We start from the raw sequence: 21,818 nt of genomic DNA, 5'->3' as shown, positions 1-21,818 counted from the left end.
TTTCAGAACAGTTCCAAGTAAGTGTATATCTAGCTGCACAGAGGCAGTAAATGAAATATCTGTCAGCACCAATATACGATATTAAACATGAAACAAATGAACAAACATGACTGTTTCATTCCACTTAAAAATAATCCAAATAGGATGGGTGAGCCCACTGGCAGTACAGTATCTAACACTACAAAGAGAAACTTCTTTCTGATTATCAGATATAGCACTATTCACGTTCATTTTCAAAGCTGTTCAATTTTATTCAATCACTGAATAGAAATATACACAACTTCATACTTTATGCCTAAGTTGTTTTCATTGCATTTAACATAGTATAAAACAAGAAAAGCCTGTTTAAACTAAGCAAGTGTGTTTTTGTTTAATCAAAAATGATTCATGACTTTATACAGCTTTTTCACTGTGGAAACGCAATCACCCTTGACATTTTCCAGTAAATTTATATTATGTAATGTGGCACAGCACATTTTGACAGTTTGCTTACTATCTTGTAAAATGTAGCTACTTGTTCCACAGTTTTCAAAGAATATATTGAAAAACAGTATTGATGAGAATAACAGGTAAAATGCTCTGCAGCTCTGTACATTAAAATATAGTCTATTTAGTACTAGGGAACCAGCCCCAAATGTTAGACTGAACATAAGATCCATTGTTTCCAAATACAATTATTCAATTTTATAACATTCATTAACATAACATATAAACCTGTTACAATTTTTTAAGATGTGTTGGCGCTAAGCAGAACATATTTTTACAGCATATGCTATACTACAGATATAAGCATCTTCCATGTGAAAAATATAAAATAAGATCAGATACAAAAAATCGAATTAATATAGTAAGCATTAGATTTAGTACCTTATAACTACAACAAATTCACTGTTATTACCAGGACACTAATATTTTTGTAGCATAGTTTTTTGCTGCCACAGGATTGAACTGCAGGGGTCTACTGTGGAAGTCTCCGGCATTACCATAGCAAACACTACAAGCTGTACATCTGTGATACATGTGTAGAACATTAGTGCAGATGTTTTCTTGTGGGATTCTGTCCCATTGTTATTGTAGAGCCTATAAAAGCATTATATTACTGTATTACTGTCTCTGAGTGACACATCTTCCCAGTTCATTCCAGTTCAAGTCGGTTGAGCTGGGCATCCTTGGTGTAAGTGTCACATTCTCATCTTGCAAGAAAGCTATTGTTATACAAGCAGCTGTCTTGCTAGCATGTGCCTGCAGAAAGGGTAGCAAGTGAGGGCTAGGATTTGAATCAATGACTTTCATCAATCGCTCCAAGTGGAGTTCTCTAGGAACCAGACACTCCTGGTCAGTCCACACTTGTGCCTCCCAAATTAATAAGATGTCATGAATCGTGGTTTCCAAGAATATGGCCTATCATTGATTAACTCTGTTTGAATGCAACATTTAGTAATTTTATGAATTGTTGAATGTGAACACCTGTCTGCAACATAATGATTGCAGGAAGGCATCGTTTTCTTGATATACAGTACAAGGCACAATGGTTCCTTGTATTTTTTTTGTTGATAAAAACCAAGTTTGAAAATCGCCTCCTTACCTGAACACAATCAACCCTCAGAACCTGAGTGTATTACTTCAGACATAACTTATTAACAGTTTAATTAGAATTATACTCAACCCTTACCTTCTCAAGACCAATACAATTTGTACAATAGAAGGGGTGGAACATCTTTCTAACCTCCTTGTAATACTAAGGCCTAAACATATATTCACAAATGTGGCTACATATTTGAAACCTCAATTCAATCTAAGGATAAGTCTTTACATACTTAATGTCAGTTAATTGCACCAAAAGACAAATTCAATATAAATTCTAGGGACTTTAAGAGCATCTCAATTTTACTGTACAGGGAATGGACATTCAGAGGCATCTAAGGTGGATTTTATTCTTACTGGCTATATGTCTAAAAATAGACATTCATTGTGGGTTTCAAGAATAACTGAATATAATGACATTGAAATCATTTCTGAAATTAAGTTGATTTGTCACATATACAGTAATAAACAGATATGACTATGTATTGTTAGCCTATTAAATTAATAATGTACAGTTTTAAAGCTTGGTTCTTCCTAATTGCTGTTCATTCTTGTTACTGAAGGAGTCTGTGGATGATACAGTAGTGTATTCAACATCAATGCTGTAAAGCACTTGTGCAAGTGCCTTTTTTTCTAAGATGTTGTCAGTTTACTTTCTCTTAAGTTTGATGTTTAATCACCAGTTACAGAATGGCCTTAACAGTCCTTGATGATTAAAGATATTTTATATTATATTCAACAGCTGATTACGTGATTATTTGACGGCTCGTTTAATTTGAAGCAGCTTGATAATGAGAGATAAGCATTGCAACATTCCACAATGTCTGCTGACACAGAAACAAACAATAACTGCTGTAAATGTTTGATGAATTCACATACTTTTCACAAGAAAGGTCCATTTCCAATTCACACAAACTGCCACAATAAATTTACAATGTAAAACCGGCAATGAGGTTTAAAGTTTCCAGTAAGACAACTGAATACTGAAACAATGAAAATCCAGTGTAGTCCAGCAGCCATATCACCCTGCAACTCACAACTAGCAACTCACTAAAGCTAAGCAAGTGTGAGCTTGGTCAGTACCTGGATGGGAGACCTCCTGGGAAAAACTAAAGTTGCTGCTGGAAGAGGTGTTAGTGGGGCCAGCAGGGGGTGCTCACCCTGCAGTCCAGGTGGGTCCTAATGCCCTAGTAGAGTGATGAGGACACTATACTGTGTAACCCTGGTGTCCTAGCCAAATTTCCCATTAGCCCTTACCACTCATGACCTCCTAATAATCCCCCTCTATGAAGTGGCTTCATTACTCTACTCTCCTCCCCACTGATAGCTGATGTGTGGTGAGTGTTCTGGTGCACTATGGCTGCCGTTGCATCATCCAGGTGGATGCTGCACATTGGTGGTGGTGTAGGGGAGTCCCCATTACCTGTAAAGTGTTTTGAGTGGAGTGTCCAGAAAAGCACTATATAAGTATAAGCAATTATTATTATTATAGTCTGATGTTTAAGGTTTCATTTTAGTTCTACAACACTGTAAAATACCAGTTCACTTTTATCTCCCACAACTGAAAAAAACAAAAATAATTTGCTTTTGCAGTGCATCATTTTGAAATTCACAGTTCTACACAACACTCAGTTCATGGAATCCCATATTTTTGGTAGTTTTATGTCCTTGCTCTTGTGTGGTTGTTAATGTAAGAGACCACCCCCTACTGTATTTATTTTTTTTCTGCCCCAACACAGACCTGCACCTGTCATTTTTCTGACATATTCCTGTGTGTGTATGTGTATTTTATATTATCATTTTTTTGACTGTTTCACAACCTTTGTGACATTTTAACCATTTCCTGTTACTTGGTTTCCTGAACAAGATAAATTTCTAGACTGACTAAAACTTGAAGAGCATTATTCTGGAGGAGGAACTTGCTATGGCAGTTTTGGTACATGGACTGGCTGACAAAAATGATACTAGTGAAACAAAAACCAGGACTGGAACACAGACATGAGAACTAATAGGAACACAGTACTATTCCCCATTATTAATACTGCTGTCTTTCCATAAACTATGGCCAACTTCCACAAACATCCAGCATCCGACTGTGTTACTACAGTATATACAGTACATTTAGTAAATAATATATACATTTGCTAATATTTAACAATAACGTAATGGTACTGGATTCAGGGAAAAGCATTAATTTACATTTTACTTATTGAGTATGTCCACAATATGTCTGCTGTAAAAATAATTCTGGAAAATATGCTGTGAGGATTACAACTTGATTAAAAATCATTCATGAACAAATTGTCTTAGAGGTCTACAGTACCATCTCAGTATTGAACAGTTCTAGCTTTACTTAGCTTTTAAAATCTAACAAGGCTACAAGGTGATAACTGTCTGTACAGTAAGTGATGAATTTAGTCTCCAGAAAAACAAATACCTACAGTATATGGCGGCATAATGCACTGGCATTAAGTGAGAAAGGAGTTAGCTAATCCTTCAGGAGAGAAAGGATTCAGGAGAGAGGAAGAAAGGTTATGGAAAGGAGATATAAGGGGTGGGAGCTATCCAAATAAATTCATCATCCTTCAAAATTCCATAGATGAAAAGAAAACAAATCCACTAAGCAAATGGAAAACCAAAACCACTTTGTTCAGCGTTCGAAGATTTGCATTCCCAGCACCAGGGCCTTGATCACCGACCTGGTAATCTTGCGTGACTTTCAGATCAGTTTTACTGATGTTATTTCTGTACTAGATGGCAAAGTGACTCTGTCCAACAACTCCAAAGTTATATGAGCCACATTTCCAATTTTAATATCTCAACACAGCACTTAAAATATTATTCATGGCATAGCCAATGGTGTAAGGATTATACCACTATGCTTGCTAATCTGTTCATGTATTTGATTGTTCATTTTATAAAATATTAACAGCTATAGACAACATGTCCTTTTTACGATTTCTTATGATTATTAGTGTGACCTAATCTTGAATTTTAAACATGCATCCGTTCCTGCTTTAAAACTGAATTATTGTTTTACAATGGTTTACATTTTGATTACTTTTAACTGATAGCTGTAACTGTGCCCCAAAGTTTTAAACAAGACACAAATATAAACCATTTGTTGGTTTGAGTGGGCAGCTAACTCATTGCACAAACTGCTAAAGAACAAGCAGAGGTTAATTCCTTGCTGAAAAGAAAGAAAAACACAACAGCCAAAACATTGAGATACTCTACAACAATTTTGTAGAAGGAGAATATAAAGCATTTTAACTAAATTCAGAACATACTTTGCTCTTTAGTTACTAATTTCCCATGTGTCCTGGGTTCTATCATAGATTATAAAGGAGCACTTGATGAAGGCTCCACTGCTGAAGTGTATTTCCTCTTTCTAGTTTTTAGCATACTATAAACCCATACTTGTTCCTTTATAGCTGTTGCAGCTCCACATTTGAGCCTTACACAAGTTATTTTAAGTGCGCATTATTATTGACCTATTTGAGTGCAACTCAGAAAGAGACACATTCAACACTTTTAAGACGATTCTATCTAATAATCATTGTGATTTATTGATTGATTTAGCTTAAGTAGCTCTAAGGGATTAAGGAAGACATACAATTCTCCTTTCTTATGAAGAAGCAACAACCAGCCACCAATGCATACTCAAATTAACACCCATCTTCTGATTTGTACCAGGCTTATCTCTGAAATGTTTAAGTGAAATATTAAGTTTCCTTAATGATTATTTAAAAATATTGCTGAAAGCAAAATATTAAAACAGGTTATTTTTTTTTGTCCTTTGGAACCAACTGTACATTTGTGCCTATGAGTGCATTTAAAGCAACACAAGTATATGACAATATGCAGACAAGGACATATCTTGTTATGTTTCCTTCCTGTGAAAAACTACATCATAAATTCAGAATATGCCCTTAAAAGCTGAGGCATAGTCAGAATATTAGCTAGTGGAAATGTGCTCCACTAATTGCAGTGCAAAATTGAGAAAATTATCAGGGACCACTGCATGTGAATAAATATCATTATTATCATAATTCATTTTGGCAATTGAAATAAAAGAACTAGATCACAAAACAGTTTTAATATATGTTTACTGTATAACAGAGATTAGGTTTAGCTTCTGTTTTTGTAGCACCATTCTTCCCTGCTAAACCACTTTGTACTATTTATACTGTATGTTAGCTCAGTCTGATGTCATACACTATAGCATTGTGAACATGTATTTGTGCTATAAAGAGTTTGTGTTCAGACTGTACTCCATTGAGAAATATTTGCTGTTTCCCTCATCATGATCTCCAAACTTTTTCACCCTTATTGTGGTATAACTGTAGTATTGTTGCTGCTGAGAACTCAACTCCCCTGGTTTAAGATGGCATTTTTGAAATACAAACACAACTCTGTTTCACCTAGGCACTATCATGACATTCACTTAATTTCAAATAGATATAAAGCTAACTTTCCTGTGAGATATACTGCCTCCTAGCACTAGTGTAATGGTTGCCGGGAGAGGCTCCCATGGAAAGAGTATGTCATGAAAAGACCCTATGTGAGGCGGCAAATACGGAAAGGAATAGGGAATGGATTTGAGGGAAGACATACAAGGTTTATTGGTGCTCACAGTGATGATAGGGAAGATCGTGCAGAAGTGAAGGGTAGGTATCCATTGCTACAAATCCAGGCAGGTCCACAGGAGAATCAAGAAACAGTCCATATGTCCATTATCGAGAGATCCATCCAAAGACAAAACAGGAACCGACACACGGAAAAACAACTACCAGGAATACGGGGCTTCATCCCAGGCCCCAGGCTCAGAAGGTCAGCATGACAACTACTGGCCTATGCCCTCAAACTTCTCTGTGAAGACTGGTGATAGGCAGGCCATGAGACAACCATTTTTCAAAAGCTGAGCCCCGAAGGCTGGGGGAAGAAAACTTAAATAAGCGACTTAACTAAACACACCAGGAAGTTATAATTAAAAGGACTATCTAGAGAGGATTGGAGCACCCTCTGGAGGAGGGGATGTCAACCATGAAAACTATAGCTCAATGATAAACCAAAACTACAGCAAAGAACTGACATGATACTCACTTTGCCCCCTAGGTCAAGCCAGCACCAAACTCCTCGGTGCTGGAGGTCAACCACATTCCCTTACCAGATGCAAGCAGATCCCAATGTTTTATGTGCAGTATATGATCCCAATGCGAGAATGAACAGAAGAATTACTTTACCCTCCACTAGTGTCACAGATATAGTGAAATGCACAGTAATTACACAGTCCTATATTAATCAGTCATGTCACGTAGTTTGTATAGGGAGTGGTGTAATACCACCTAAAAGTCACAGGAAGCAAACAATATTACTTTCAGAACTGCCACATGTAAAGCAATACAGATGGAGTGACAGCAATTGATTGTTAGTATGTTTTCACCAAACTTAATATATGCAATACTTTAGTCTGCCAAACCGTATGGATTATTCTGATTCATCTCTCAATCATAAATCTCTTAACCCTTAAACTGTATATATGTTTTGATGTTTTAATATGGAAAATATGTATCTCCTCAAAATAAAGACTTCCACAGGGTCTACATATTAGGGAGATCTATAGTATGGTCCTTTTAATTCCTACAAATTCCCAGAGGTTTAAAGAATGATTGATATACTGTATCTGTAACACTACCAAGCAATCATGAAGCTCACATCATGGACAGTTTGACAATGAAACCTGAAACAATCTATCCCTTCCAGTATAAACAAAGAATTGTGTCTTTTAGCTACAGGGATCTAACAGCATCTGGAAGGCATATAGAAGCAGTATCTCTGAGCTAATGTTTCATCCCCATGCTGCAGAAGAACCAGGCCAGAAGTCCTGTATAAATTATGTTCTGTCTTGATCTACATAGTTAAATGTTTAAGTGTTTCTATTTTAAGCCATCTTATCTGTTGTATATACGCACAACTAGACAGTTAAATTAATGTGACAGCTGTAGCAAACAAAATCTGCCAATGTTCAGACTTTGACTTCAATTGTTTATGTAACTATCTCAGCTTTGCATTGTAGAAAACTAGACTGGGAGAAAGGCTGTGATTTGTCTCTAACATACACATTCTGATTTTCAAAAATATTAAAATATGGTGCTTTATGCATCAGAAGAGTTATTAGTTCAAAGCAATGTTCAAAAGCAACAAATCCTAAAAGCATCTATACTTGGCAGATTACTTAAATCCACAATAAGGAATTATCCCTCTATTGCAGTCTGACTTTCCAGGGCGTGGTCAGCAGTGACTCGGAGCCAAGAGTGTCCTTATATGTAGATGACTTTTTATTGTATACCTCTGACTCCAACATTTCTTTCTTTCTCATAGGTTATGGACTCCCTTATCAGGTTTGGTAGTGTGTCTGGTTATAAAATAAAGTAAATATTTCTCAGTAACTCTGCAAGAAAGATATAATTCAAAACTTCACATCTAACAGATCTCCAGTAATAATGACATTTTATTATGTGTATGCAATTATAATTTAAATATTCAAGTATAGTACAAAGAAAAACAATAGGAGGGACTAGGCGGGTCTCAGGACATCCATACCCTCAATGCTGAGCGAGGAGCAGAGCAGACACAGGAAGTAAATAGACTACACAACAAGACACACCAGAAAGACATGAATAATGACAGGGAACTAGGAACAGGACAGAAGTAGAGCGCCCTCTAGGTGTACTGGCATGACAGTACAACCCCCCCCCCCCCCCCGCCCATTCAAGGGTGGCTCCTGATGCCCAAAAAAAGAGCTGCACAGCACTGGGGGGAGGAAAAACCTAATTTAACTGAAAGGAAACCTCCGGGAGTCCACGGCTGAGAGCTACCCCCTCCTCCAAGGTAAAAAACCTTTATTGAGTAGAGAAGGGGGGGGCAGACTGGGCTCCGGAGGAGCAAGACAAAAAAACAGACCAAACATGTAAAAAATCACGAACAACGAAAATAAACCCTGACGGAACAGGGGAACAAACCACACATAAAAGAAATAACCCACAACAGATAGGGAGAGCAGTGGGCATGGAAGCCCTAAAATTCCCTAGGGGCCTAGGGTAGGCTCAGCATTCTGTCATGGATGTCAGAAAGGCAAGCCATGGAATGACAAGGAGAGCAGTAAAGACCCAATGCGCAGCGGTAAAAAGGGCAACACAGGGGTTAGCCCAGGCTCAGGGGGTCAGACGATGTCGGTAAGAAACCTATGCTCTCAGGTCACGGAGAGAAACGACCTGGTGCTAGGCGGGTCTCAGGACATCAATACCCTCAACGCTGAGCAAGGAGCAGAGCAGACACAGGAAGTAAATAGAATAGGACAGAAGTAGAGCGCCCTCTAGGTGTACTGGGCATGGCAAATAGTAAGTAAATACTGAAATGACCAAAAACATTGAGGCAGACAATTGTAAGAACTACAGTGTCTGTGAAGAGCAGACATCATGCAGGTAACAAAATGTAAATAAGGAATCGTTTATTATAGAAAAAATTGAATGCCACTGAGACTGCAACTTGTACAGTGCAAGTTGATAATTAATTAAAATATTAATATAAAACGTTGAACTGCTCTACCACAACTCTGCTGACACCACCATCTATTTATTGTGACTATTTGTTATTTTTCTGCATGCCTTCAATTTCTCTTATAAATGTTAAATTATCATTCAGTAAAAGGTATCACTGCCAAATACGTATAGTTTAAATATTTAAATCATTTGCACCTAAACATGACATCAAATAAGCAAGATTTTGCTTGTTGAGCTACTGTATCAATGGAGCAATCTACTATAAGCAGTAGATAAACTGAGGGAAAACAGAGGTAGGAGGTAGGGCAGGGGGATGTCAAAACCCTTGTTAAAAGTAGCATTCCCCTTGTCAACACAAAGTGCCCCCTATTTGTAAACAGATGCATTCTCCATGCTAAAACCTCTCAACAAGCTTTCAGAAATTCTTTCCCCAGATCCATGATTTGTTTGCTGCAGATTTTTCTCTCAGTCCCACTAATTGCACTATCTTCCTTCACAATGCCCCACTCCATTCCCACTGTCATACTTCATACTCCAGTATTGACTCTATATTCTTCTGTTATGGGACCTTTGAATATAAGTATATCAAAAATAGTTTTGCCTTGTATGAGCATTCTGAGATTTACTATAAAATACTCCTGTTCCCGGATATTACTGTGCAGTATGTCATTAAGCCTTGAAGCATAAGCCACAGTGTCGCAAGCAAGAAGCATAACTGGGCTCGTTCAACTGGCCTAACAATGACTCTTGACTTGCAGAACATGGCTCAGAATTTATTCCACTAGTTATAAGGACACTGTGTCTGACCTGGTTCCTTTGAGCAATCTTATCTCCTTTCTTCCAGCGCAAGACTGGCATCAGTGGCGGCAGCTCCTTCTCCTCCGTCTTCTCAATCACATGTGGCCCCAGGCTGTAGGTGGCTTCAAACACAATTGGGGAGAAGACATCTTTCACTTCTTTCTGCAAAGACACAAAAAACACTGTCAACAGCAAAAAAATGGAATAATAAATACAGTATAACAAAAACATTTCATTCTGAGTCCTTACTTCTTAAAATTTCCAAAATTTTCAATTTTTCCAATGAAACCAGTTAAAACACAGCAGAAAGTTTCACTTATTTGACATAAATACGATTAAGGTCATCTTTACATTATTTCATTACAACAGTCAATGGCAATATGCAAGTACAGTACATAATACAGTTTTAGGATTTACATTCAGCCATTGACAGGTAAGATACTTGCTTCATCAGTATTTAATGATTTAGGAGAATCATCAGGAGAATCAATGCCCTGAGCAACTCTATTACGAGCCAGTACAAGTTTTTGTGTTTGTTTGGTTTTTTTGGCATGTGCCTAGCCAAAAAAACCAAAAAAATAATCAAATTGAAACAAGTCTTTATACAAGGGTTTTGGGGGGGGGGGCACAAAAAATAAGCTCCTTTTTACTGTCAACTGATATTACACAAACCTGCTGATGCATTTAGCCCAGGAGTGCTGACTCCATCCTTAGTGGTTATTACAGCAGGAAGCTGCTGTTACTCCAGCTTCCCTGAAATGTGTGAATACTATCTTATACTGTAGCATTGAGATGAAAAGTTAACAGTGTGCTCTAGCCCTCTGTATAAACACAATTCACAACATTTTCCACTAGCACTAGCAAAGCACTCAATTTCTCTCTGTTTCTCTCTCAATGTACAGTATATGTATTTTTATCTTGCACCATTTTCCTGTGTCCACCCTTTTCTTTCCTCAATTAAACTACAGAACAAACAGGATCATTGCCATCAGGTAATTTATGACAGCAACTCAATTCTTGAAACCTTTGGTCCCCACCAAATGGGCTACAATACGAGATTAAATATTTAAATAATATGAATATGGACAGTTTTCAAATTCATTGCCAGCATTTCATCGAGGGTTTTTTTTGTAGTTGGATAGTATATACAGTAGGTGAACAACAACAACAGGGTTATACCATAATGGGCACGTTTTTAAGATCATACTGTACATACATTGCTTTTAGCCTTGCATACTTTATCAGCAGCCCTTTAACTACAAGGAAACTCATAATGGAACCCCACTAATGCAATGTATTGTTTGTTTTCTTTGTGAGTATGGAGAGGGGAAGATCTCTATGTGATGTTGATGTATTTTTATGAGTCTGCAGACCTGGAAGTAAACCTAATCAGAAACTGCTGTCATCAATTCTAAGTAATTCATCAACATCAATGGAATTAATAATCTAATAATTCTTAGAGATTCACAGTGCATGGCCACAAAAGTGGACATCTAACAGTACAGTAGTTTCACACAGATATCAACAGAGATAGGAAATTTCAGGTGCTTTTCACTGTTTACCTAACATGCTATCTACAAACCTACTGTATGCCACTTGGTGTTCTTAAGAATGTAGGTTTCAGCAAACAGCAGGAAATCTAAATTTTACATTAAATTTAAACGAAAGAAAAACTTTCCAGCTATTTTAAATCAAGTCTAATTATGCTATCTGTGAACTAGAGGGAATTTAGGTTAAGTAAAAATATGTTATACATAACAACTCCAAAAGTGTTATGTGAGATACCCTTATCAAATCTTTTATTTAATTATTCTAGCACAGTCCTTCTCTATTAGGCTTATACCACATAAAAACACCATCTAAATTCATTTTTAAAAACTAAACTCCCTCATTCATGAGTAACAGAATAGTGGCTGTGAAAGAAGTAAACGCAGGGGCAAGACATAGAGATCTCTTTATGAAATCCACTCTATTGCACTATTCTTGATAAAAGCTGATAGCATACAAAGTGGCGATCAATAGCAGTTTTTTATGCAGGTTAGCCCAGGATGAAAGATAGTTAATTTTGTGTCTAAAAGCTGTTTTATTGATGAATGATGTTTTAAAGTCTTATAGGAAAAACAGCAGTGCAGAACTTTTCCAAAAGCTACTGTATATTTCAACATTTCGAAAATTCTGAAAAAACAACAAAAGAAAAATGCTGTAATTTAATACAGCACTCGGACTCTTCTGACACAATTGTTTTGTGAATTCCCCTTTTTGTCTCTAAAGGACTGGGTTCAGCAGAGTCTCCAAGGGAAATTAATATAATGAATCACATCCTGTTAACTAGGAGGACCTGCAGGTACAAATCATTGTCAACCTCTGAATCATGGTCTTTTTATTGGTCCATTATTAACATTTACCAGCAACCCCAACAGCATTTAACTCCTGTATTTTTGGAATGATTTAAGTCCCATGGCTCCAGTTAACTCAAGTGTAGCCAGAGCTCATAGCCTGAAACCTTTAATTGACATTGTTGTATAGAACTCAGTAACTGTGCTATGTATACTTTTCATAGGTACAGGAAGCCCATCAGCACTGATAATTATTTTTAGAAGGGAAATGCATAGTCTGGAAAATCATCTTTTTAGCAATAACACATGATTCTAATTGAAGGTGCTATCCAGTGATTTTAAGCTAACTATTTGAAAAACATCACAACCCTTTTAAAACAGTTAAGAGACGAGCAGTCTTTCAACATGAAGTTCTTGCTTTTTTAACATAAAGCTATACATATACTGTACACATTGATATTGTACGTATCAATTAAAAAATTCACACACATGCATCTGATTGCATTGATACAGTAAAGCCTGACCGTTCTGTGAAGTGGTTTTGTGTGTGTGCAGGATTTATAAGGACACTGCAAAGGCTACTGTGAATCTCTGATCATTATGGAATTTATTACAGTTCTAGTAATATATGGATTGTTTTAATCTGCCAATTTTGTGCATCTTAATTCTTAGTGAAGCTTGAGAGAGGTCCCATCCAAGTGACCAGAGAGCTGGTATGCACATTCTGCAAAAACTTAAGAGTCGGAGTTACTGCCCCATGCCTCCCAACAGCACTTCAACACACTACAACAAAGAAACGTCAGAGATATCAAAATACGTGACTAATTTGAATGTTTCTTACAGAACATAAGGTGCAATTTCGTGTTTTGAACATTGGACTAAGCTTAGTGCAACACAATCTAGATCTAGATTCCATTAAAGGTTTAAAATACATAAATACAACAAATATCCCGGCTTTATTAGGGTTCTGAGATTCTGTACTTTCTAAAGAGGATAAGGGAAACTGACACAATGGAAAGGTCCAATTATTAACTTGGAATTTAAGCACGTCATTGATCTGCTCTTAATAATAACTTTCACAAGCACTACAAGTCTGGTCTTTTTTAACAAAATAAATGTATTACCTCTCTGAAATGAAGGTACAGTAGTGTACATCAAGCAACAATAAACTATAGATACAACTACAGGCATTCATTATACATTTTTAAATTTTATTAGCTTTGATTGTAGCAAGAATTTGGGCAACTGTAAGATTTACCGTTAAAATGATCTCAACAATATGGATTTCCTTATTAGGACAATTCTGGAATAACTGCCTTCCTGTACACTTATAGCTCACACAATCACTCCACTGATTTATTGAACCCATCAGGCAAGTCTCACCTAAAGTATATGTGTTTATGGGGCATTACACCACTGTAAAAATCACTTAATCACGTCTCCAGGGGATTGTGGATGGTATGGACATTTGTCCAGTGAATTTTGCAGGACCCTTAATGACAAGCACAGTAAAATACTACAGTTCATCAACTTGTATTTAAACTTCTGCAGAATTCATGCTTAGAGTCAGTCAGAACAGCAGAGTTAACCCTTGTGTCACCTTTTCAAGACTCTTGTTTGTAGGAATTTAATAGCACTATAAGATATTTGAATGGCCAGAGTAACAGTCTATTAAAAAAGCCCAGTATGAACTAAAGGAGGGTGGCATAGTGCTCAGCATTGCTTGAGCCCTGGGTTCAATTTCCAGGTTGCTGTCTGTGTAGAGTTTGTACAGTATATTCTCCATGTTTTTTTACCGGGTGCTCCAGTTTCCTCCCACAGATACTGTATGTTAGTAGGTTAATTTGCTTCTGGGAAAATTGGCCCTGGTGTTTGTGTGAACCCTGCAATGGACTGGCATCCTGTCCTGGGTGTATCCCACCTTGAGCCTGCTGCTTTAATGGACTACAATGGACTTGAATGGAGGGTGATACCACAAGGGTAACTTGTAAAACTTATATTATTACAATTTATAATCCTAGTGAAATTAAAAATGAATACTTATATGCATTACAAATACTCACATACAGTATATTATTACAGTAGATTATATTCTCCAATTGGTTCCAGACTTAAAAAATGTTCTCTCTAACACTCGCCTTAATACAGAACAAATGGAAGCTAAGGTTGAAAACAATAACATTTCTGGTTATTCAAATAACATGGTTAACGCCATTGGCCAATCCATAAACAATAACTCTCCTGCTAATTTATAGTACAGAAGTTACAGCATTACAGCCATTACCATTATGCACAACACCCACCCTGGATGGGCCAAAGACAGACGAATGCAGTAGGATGAATAGTCTAGGTTTTTTCTCACTCTTGGGCCATTAAGTTTTAGCTGTCCACTTGCCCATTAAACATGGTTATGAAATAGCTAGTGTTCCTGTGCTGCAATAATGAATAGCAAAACTTTCATGTAATTCTGACTTGGTGACAGTCTTTGCCAAAACTTACAATAAGCTTTGTACAGTAAGTCATCAGAAGAGACAATGAGCTGATGGAATCACAAGTGATGTCTGGGTTATAATCCCCATTGCTCACTGAGGTTAGGGATGTGAATACCATATTTCCTTCTCTTAAATTCTTTTGAATATCATTAACATATGTGAGCCGGAAAACTCAATCAGAGAACCGCAGCAGATTCCCAGCAGAGTTTAATATTGCTGTGATACTGGGCCACTTTTGAGCCTGTTAGATGCCCTCCATGAAGCTTAAGAAAGGCATTTGTTAAAAGAGCCCATCACTAATAAAAAGGGACTGCAGCATATGGAACTAATACTTGCAGGGAAGGAAGTGAACGTAGAGGAAGACTGAGAGGTGAGTTATAACAGAAAAAATGAAAGGACATTGTAGAGGCATTTTGGCAAGAGCCATGCTAGGTTTTTTTTGCAATGGAGAGCAGTGTGGTGCATAACTTTGTGTTAAATCAGAAACTGTCATTGTCATTAGTAGAGAAGTATAACGTTTAGCTGAATGCTTCCCACTACAGAATCTGCCCCGTTTTTCTGTTATTGTTTCAGAATCAGGCCTTTGTCCTAATGCGGTACAAGATTGTCTGCCATACAAAACAAACATTACAAAATATGTCTTTGTTCACCAATCCAATGAAGAAATTTGTGGTTTTTAAAAAAAAATCATGAACACTTCTTGGAACTTAATACAGGAAAGGGTGAATCTAGTGATTTATTTATTCAATCATTCAATCAATATAAAGAATAAAAACCCAGACTCAATGAAGTTTTCCAAGTTTTCTGTTAATTATCATATGTCTTACATCAATAAATTATAGTAATTGCTTGCATTCATCTATAGATCCTGTGCTTATAGAAAACAAATTACAGTGCTCATTATTTCAGCTGGGACAGGGGTTGTTTTTCGTTATTTAAATTACATAAAATAGCCCTCATTTTCTTTCTTCTTTTTTTTATCTTGCGAGTGTCTTTTTATTTTGTCTTTATGTATGGATCACTTAAATGAAATCAGTCACAGTTATAGGAAAAATGATGATCCTTTTGCAACAGATGCACATCTTACATGTGACATATGGAAATTCCATACCACCACAACCACAGTTAAAATCTACCACCCTCTATATTTTCAGTTATCTACTATTGCAATTGAAAACAGGTATCCGTCAGGTTTACAGAGCTGGAATATGAACAAAGGAGAAATTGAATTTACACTAAAGTCTAGCACAAATCCAAAGTAAAATGAACAAAAATTAAATTTACTTGAATCACTAGATATCCCAAAGTGCAAATTAGCCACAAATCAGCACTATCCATCCCTCCCATTTGGAAATCAAGTTTAGTAGCTCCCACAGGGGGCATATTAGTTCAGTTTAAGCTGTGGAATCAATAATGCTAGCATTTATGTGCCCCGTAGATTTACGAAAGACGCAGAAACCTAAACCTTCAAACATTCAACTGTTTCTGACTTGGTTTTTACATCACCTTTTATAGCAATGCCAATAACATAAGAGCCACAGTATAAACAGATTATGATAATATATTGCATCATTTAAAAACTTTTACTCCAAAAGAACCATGCTTTAATGATTATGCAGGTGCCTTTGTGAGGGAAAAATATGTTATAAATTTCAATTTAAACTGTACAGAATTGACTATCAAGAAACACAGTGTAAGACCCCAGTAATAAAATAAAAAAGCCCTATATTTTTACTGTCTTGCTATAAATTTGCACCTGCTGAATTGCATCCAGTTCAGCACTTTACTACAAACTTCATCTGGAAAATGTGTTAAGAAACCTTGAAATAATCTGAAGCGTTTTCTTTAGTCTCACACAAAACACGCAAAAGATTCTGTGATTTGCAACCTGATATAGCTTCAGTAGCCTTGATTCCCTATTTTTAAGAAATTTTAACTTCTTTTCATTCAGGCTCCTCCTAACCATTCAATTCAGCCTACTGCAAGGTTTCATACCATAAAAAGGCTTGAGACAGATTTCAATGCATTACAAGCTGGTACTCCTTTCTGCATACAATAAACAATTAATCATGTCTCCATTGCATAGGTGCTTGTACAGTAACTGAAATTAAGTTAGAATCACTTTCCCAGCCTAATGAAGCAGAGAATGCCTGTGCGTGCTACTCTGAAGAAATACATGCAAGCTTTTATAAAACAAGAAGTTTTAAAAGCATGTCAAGATATCCATGTAGACTACTCTAACAGGCACAGCTGGAATTTATGATGCTTTGTCAACTTTCAAGGTTAAAGGAGGAGAAATGTAAAGTATGTGAACCAGGGTCAATTGTGCTGATTAGGTAAGAATGTGAATTTTATGAAATCCAAATGGTATTGATTTCTTTAACCTTCATGGACATTGTCTGAATGATAAAGTGAAAGATTCTCCTTCATGTTTCTCATGTTTATGGACTTTACTAAAACTATAAATACAAAAAATAAACAAAAGCAAACAGTTAAACTTGTTCAAGACAAGAGAATTTTATATTACAGAGCTGCATCATTAATAAAGGTACATACAAGACAAGCAAAAAAGGGAAAAGGTCAATTCAATGATTATAATAAAATTTAAAAGGGTTACTGACTTTTCATAAATTATATTCTAGAGACAGACTACAGATATACCTGATAATTTATTTTAATGGCAGATTAATTCATCCCCTTAATTGAAAAGAATGCTTACACTCCTGAGTGAGGCTTGAAGTCCTAACTTGAAATCGGAGCTCTGAAGAAACAGCTTGACCAGAAAAGGATGGGTTTAAAATCTTCACCATAGCTCTGAAGAAAAATATTTAATTTTCACACATTTGCTTTCAGTAGCAGTCAAAGTCTGCAGCACTTACTCCTTTATGTTTTTTGTTTTGTCTAGGCATTCATTTCCACACACAAACAAGGGATACTGGAGCCTTTGTAAAGGCAGTTAGTGGAGATCGTTTCACAGAGCAAGAGGGATTACTTCACCCAAAAACCTCAATAAAACTTATCCAGCTGTAGGACTGAAAGGTTATGGACAGATACCGGTGTTAAGAGCCCTTTAACAGTCAAAATGTCCACCTGCCACATTAAAACACTACAGAGTATGACACTACATTCAATACAGGCTTTAATTGTACACTTATGAAGCTGAGAGATACCCCTCTGCCTCTTCTGTAGGTAAATATTTTGTCACTGAAAACAGTTTGAACTGGAAAGCCACCAAGATGACACTGGCATTTACAGTATGTAATTACAGTTGCTCTTTAACATTAGAGACGACAAACAGGACAGAATCCAGAATCTCTGCTACATGTTTAAGAATGGAGAGTGCTTCTGAAGCTTAATTCTTGTGTTTCATAATCTCTGGCAATATGAAAATGACTTGAATGCGCAGATCTGATGTCTTTTTGTGTAGCACGAGAGTCTGGGTGTGCTGGACAATAAACACCAAATTTCCAAGGTATCTCCAGAAGGAAAAGTTTTTTTCAATAGATCTCCAGTAAATCAAGCGTATACTAAATATGATGCCTCGTACGATTAAGCATACTATATATACTGAGTGTGAAAATAACACAAAAACGAGAAAAGGTTTACTTATTGCCATGGTTACAGTATATTTCCCACATCAATGAATTCTGTTTCTAACATTAACAGAAACATGTATACATTTTTTTTCATAGAAGCAGTCATAAAAAATAAATACTAGCTTATAATTTTTATAAAGTAAAATAAGTGAAGACATATCCTGGAACTCCATCTGAGTGCATACACTTTGTTATGCAGTCTCCCTCAGCTGTTATAAATCAAAAACCATTTATGAATTGGTAACCCATGAGGAACCTGAAAGTTTTGTTTTCAATAAAAAAAATAACATAACATTTAAAATAGTCCATTTATTATATTGTTTAATGTATGAAAATGAATTAAAAATGTAACTGGAGAATAGACCAGATTTTTTGCATTGGGACAAGCAGACAATATGATTGCAATAATACTATTACAGTACATACAGTACATTCATTTTTTACGTCTTTGCTTCAACTAGGAATTTCAACATTCTTTGCTTAAGCTATTTTAGACAGAATGTACGATAGACTAGAGTAAGAAAATGAAAAATAAAGTTTGATGGTATTGCTGTAAGTATTAAGGATGTACTGTATAATAAAAAAGTTGCCTGCAAATGCTAAAAAAAAGAATGCATATGTGAATTAGGAAATAAGAACTCAGCATTGAATTCTGTAGTAGTCTCAAAATATCTCCCAGCTGCCTTGTTCACTTCCTTCTGTTTTTTATTTCCAAAATTTGAACAAGCAAAACTACTCCGACCAGGTTTCCCCAAGAGATGGTGCATAACTGAGCTGAGGGTCATCTGTGGTAGAGTGGGTTTAGACAGCCAGGCTGTCTAAGGTTTAGTCATTCCAAGCTTTATTGGAACACAGTGACCCCTGTGGCCACACAGGCACTTAGTTATGTAGTTTCCTCCAATTGAAGCCAAACCTCCTACAAGGGGCCACAGAACCTATAGCATGTTAAAGGACAGGCAGGTTGGGTGGAAGAGACTGCTTGCACATCCTCATTCTCTCCTCTGTGCAGTTTGCCAGATAATGTTACCCACATGGACTCATGGATCCTCACAAACTTAGAGACTGTTCCTTTTTTATATAACAGGCTAGGTGATTCATTTTCTCCCAAAGTCCAAAGACATACTGGTAGGTTAACTGGCTTATGGGAAAACTGGCCCTGGTGTGTGTGTGTCTGTGTATTCCCACAAGTAATGGGTGCAACCTTGAAACTGGATGAAGCGGTAGGAAAACAGCTGGGGGGATGGAGAGAACAGGGACAGACAATGGTATTAAAGTGTGCAAAGAGAATAAAAAGAAGTCTGAATTTGTCTTTAAATTGCAAAGCTTCCTTCGAGCTCCCCCACTGTCTCATAACAGGTACAATGTGACCCGCACATCTGATAAAGTACTGTGTACACTGCAAATTCTATTGCAAAGCATTGTATCTGTGCTAGCAAATAATTACTTAAATGGGTTGCTTTATTGATAGCAAACATTATTTTTGCTCTTTAATGTTAATTTAAAAAATACACAATAATTAGGATAATGTTTTTCTGTGCATGTATACAAAAGGAAAGATATCTGTGTTTCCTACTATTGACAGGATTTTAGCAACTTCACTAAATTCACTAAAATTCTATCATTTTATTATTTTTCTTTCTACATTGGAGTTTGTTTCACTCTGCACATTGAATTAATACCAGTGAGATTTTGACACAAAGGGTTAGTGTAAGTGTAATGTAGTGTAATCTCTGTTAGACCTACCTTAACACCTATTTTGATTGAATTAATTGTGACAAATTGTTTCCCACAATTAGGGAATGAACACTACAGCATCAAATCTGTGTCCAGAGTCAAGACTGGGATCTCAGCATATACCAGGTCAGGCTAGTACTAATGATATTGTTCAGTCCATTCACCACATAAATGTGACATAAAAAATATGTGCCTGTGATATATTCAAGCAAAATGTCCTTGGGTTCCATCCAGTACTTAGGAATCTGAGAAAAAAAATCAAGTTTGTCCAACTCTGATATAATTCTTGGCAAAATCAAACCACACTGTACACAAGCAAAGCCCTTTCTCTTAACACAATTAAGACCATTATGGAAACATACAGACATAAAAGATGGGGTATCTGCTGTTTATGCTGTAATGCGAACACTGATGTACTGAATGTTACCTTTGCACTAAAAACATAAGCAAAATTTAAGACTACAAAGCTCATCGTTTTCCATTTTTAAAACAAGTATCATCCAGAAGGCATTTGACTTTTGGCATAACATAGCACTTGTTAAGTGGAAAGCTGCAACTGATCTAAAAGTGGGCAAGAGTTTTCAAGGAATCCTAGATTGAGCTCGCAGACAGTTTTTGAATGTTTTCTTGCTTAGTGCATAAATGCAATCTTCAGTTAATAACACCTCTGAGTTCTTATTCAGGATGTAGTTTGCTTAATCTTTCTGGATAAGTTCTATAAGACAAGCATACAAATAAAAACACAAATGAACAACTACAATAACAAGGAACAAAGTTATTGTATAGTAAAGGATTTGGTTGCCACTGTCACTCAAGAAATAAATCCTTTATGTACTAAAAAGTATTGTTACAAACTGTTTTGAACTTTCAAAGTGTTTGATTTCATTGCTTGGATTTAATGGTTATTTATTGCGGTATTTTGCTCTTTCTTTAAGAAGCTGAAAATGCGGTCAACAGGTCTCATGATGCCATCAATGCAAGAAGGCTGCAGTTGAACACAAATGTGTCAGAACATCCCACAGCAGTCTATCCAGAGGCTAATCAGGTCTATGTTACAATGCTGTTAAGAATGTGTCAGTGCTCAGGTAGTTCATACCTGATAACTATAACGCTTGCTCTTTGACACTATCTTATGTTTAATGTGAACAATTTTTATTTAAAAGGAATTAAAAGTTCAGGAGGGATGACAACAGGCACATTCAATCAGACTCGGCTGTCAGTAATTCATAATCACTTCTGACATCATTTTTCACTTAAACATTATAAAAATATACTATACAGTATGTTCTCCCTTTGTCTCCTTCACATACGGCCCTCTGCATGGAGGTCCTATCCTCCTCCTAAATCTAGAAGGTTAGCCCTACACCAAGCAGGCTCAGACAAATGTTATTGTGACTAAAACACTCTATAAAACTTTCAGTATGCTTAATTCTTGGGTGTTGTTGATTTTGATATCTTTCTTTAAAATGTTTGATTAAATTGAGTGGACCTGTGTGTGCCATTTATTTTACATAAGAAAGTACAGTAAGAATGGTTACTAATGAAAGGAAGGTAATCTTGTTTGATTGGTAGTTTAGTAGCATTTTTGTCCAGACATTTCTTAAAACAGCATGGGCCATAACTATCTTACTAGTAATCTGGATTCAAATATCCACTTGTAAGATGTGTAAGGTTTCCTATTTTCTATCCTAAATTAATTCCCCTTAAATTCTA

At 36.3% G+C, this 21,818-nt stretch overlaps 1 protein-coding gene across 1 annotated transcript in view; it reads right to left on the bottom strand.

The window, feature by feature from the left end:
• The window catches only part of itga9 (integrin, alpha 9), a 135,325-nt gene that overhangs the window by 54,665 nt on the left and 58,842 nt on the right, over window positions 1-21,818 (bottom strand). The window contains exon 16 of the mRNA XM_088929806.1: window positions 9,957-10,109. Within this exon, the coding sequence (XP_088785932.1) occupies window positions 9,957-10,109 (153 nt within the window). The remainder of the gene's footprint in view (window positions 1-9,956; window positions 10,110-21,818) is intronic.

The sequence above is a fragment of the Atractosteus spatula genome, chromosome 12 (assembly GCF_055471065.1).
Source record: "Atractosteus spatula isolate fAtrSpa1 chromosome 12, fAtrSpa1.hap1, whole genome shotgun sequence".
Taxonomy (NCBI): Eukaryota; Metazoa; Chordata; class Actinopteri; order Semionotiformes; family Lepisosteidae; genus Atractosteus; species Atractosteus spatula.
Note: the sequence above shows the minus strand (reverse complement) of the source record. Positions and strands in the feature narration are given on the sequence as shown.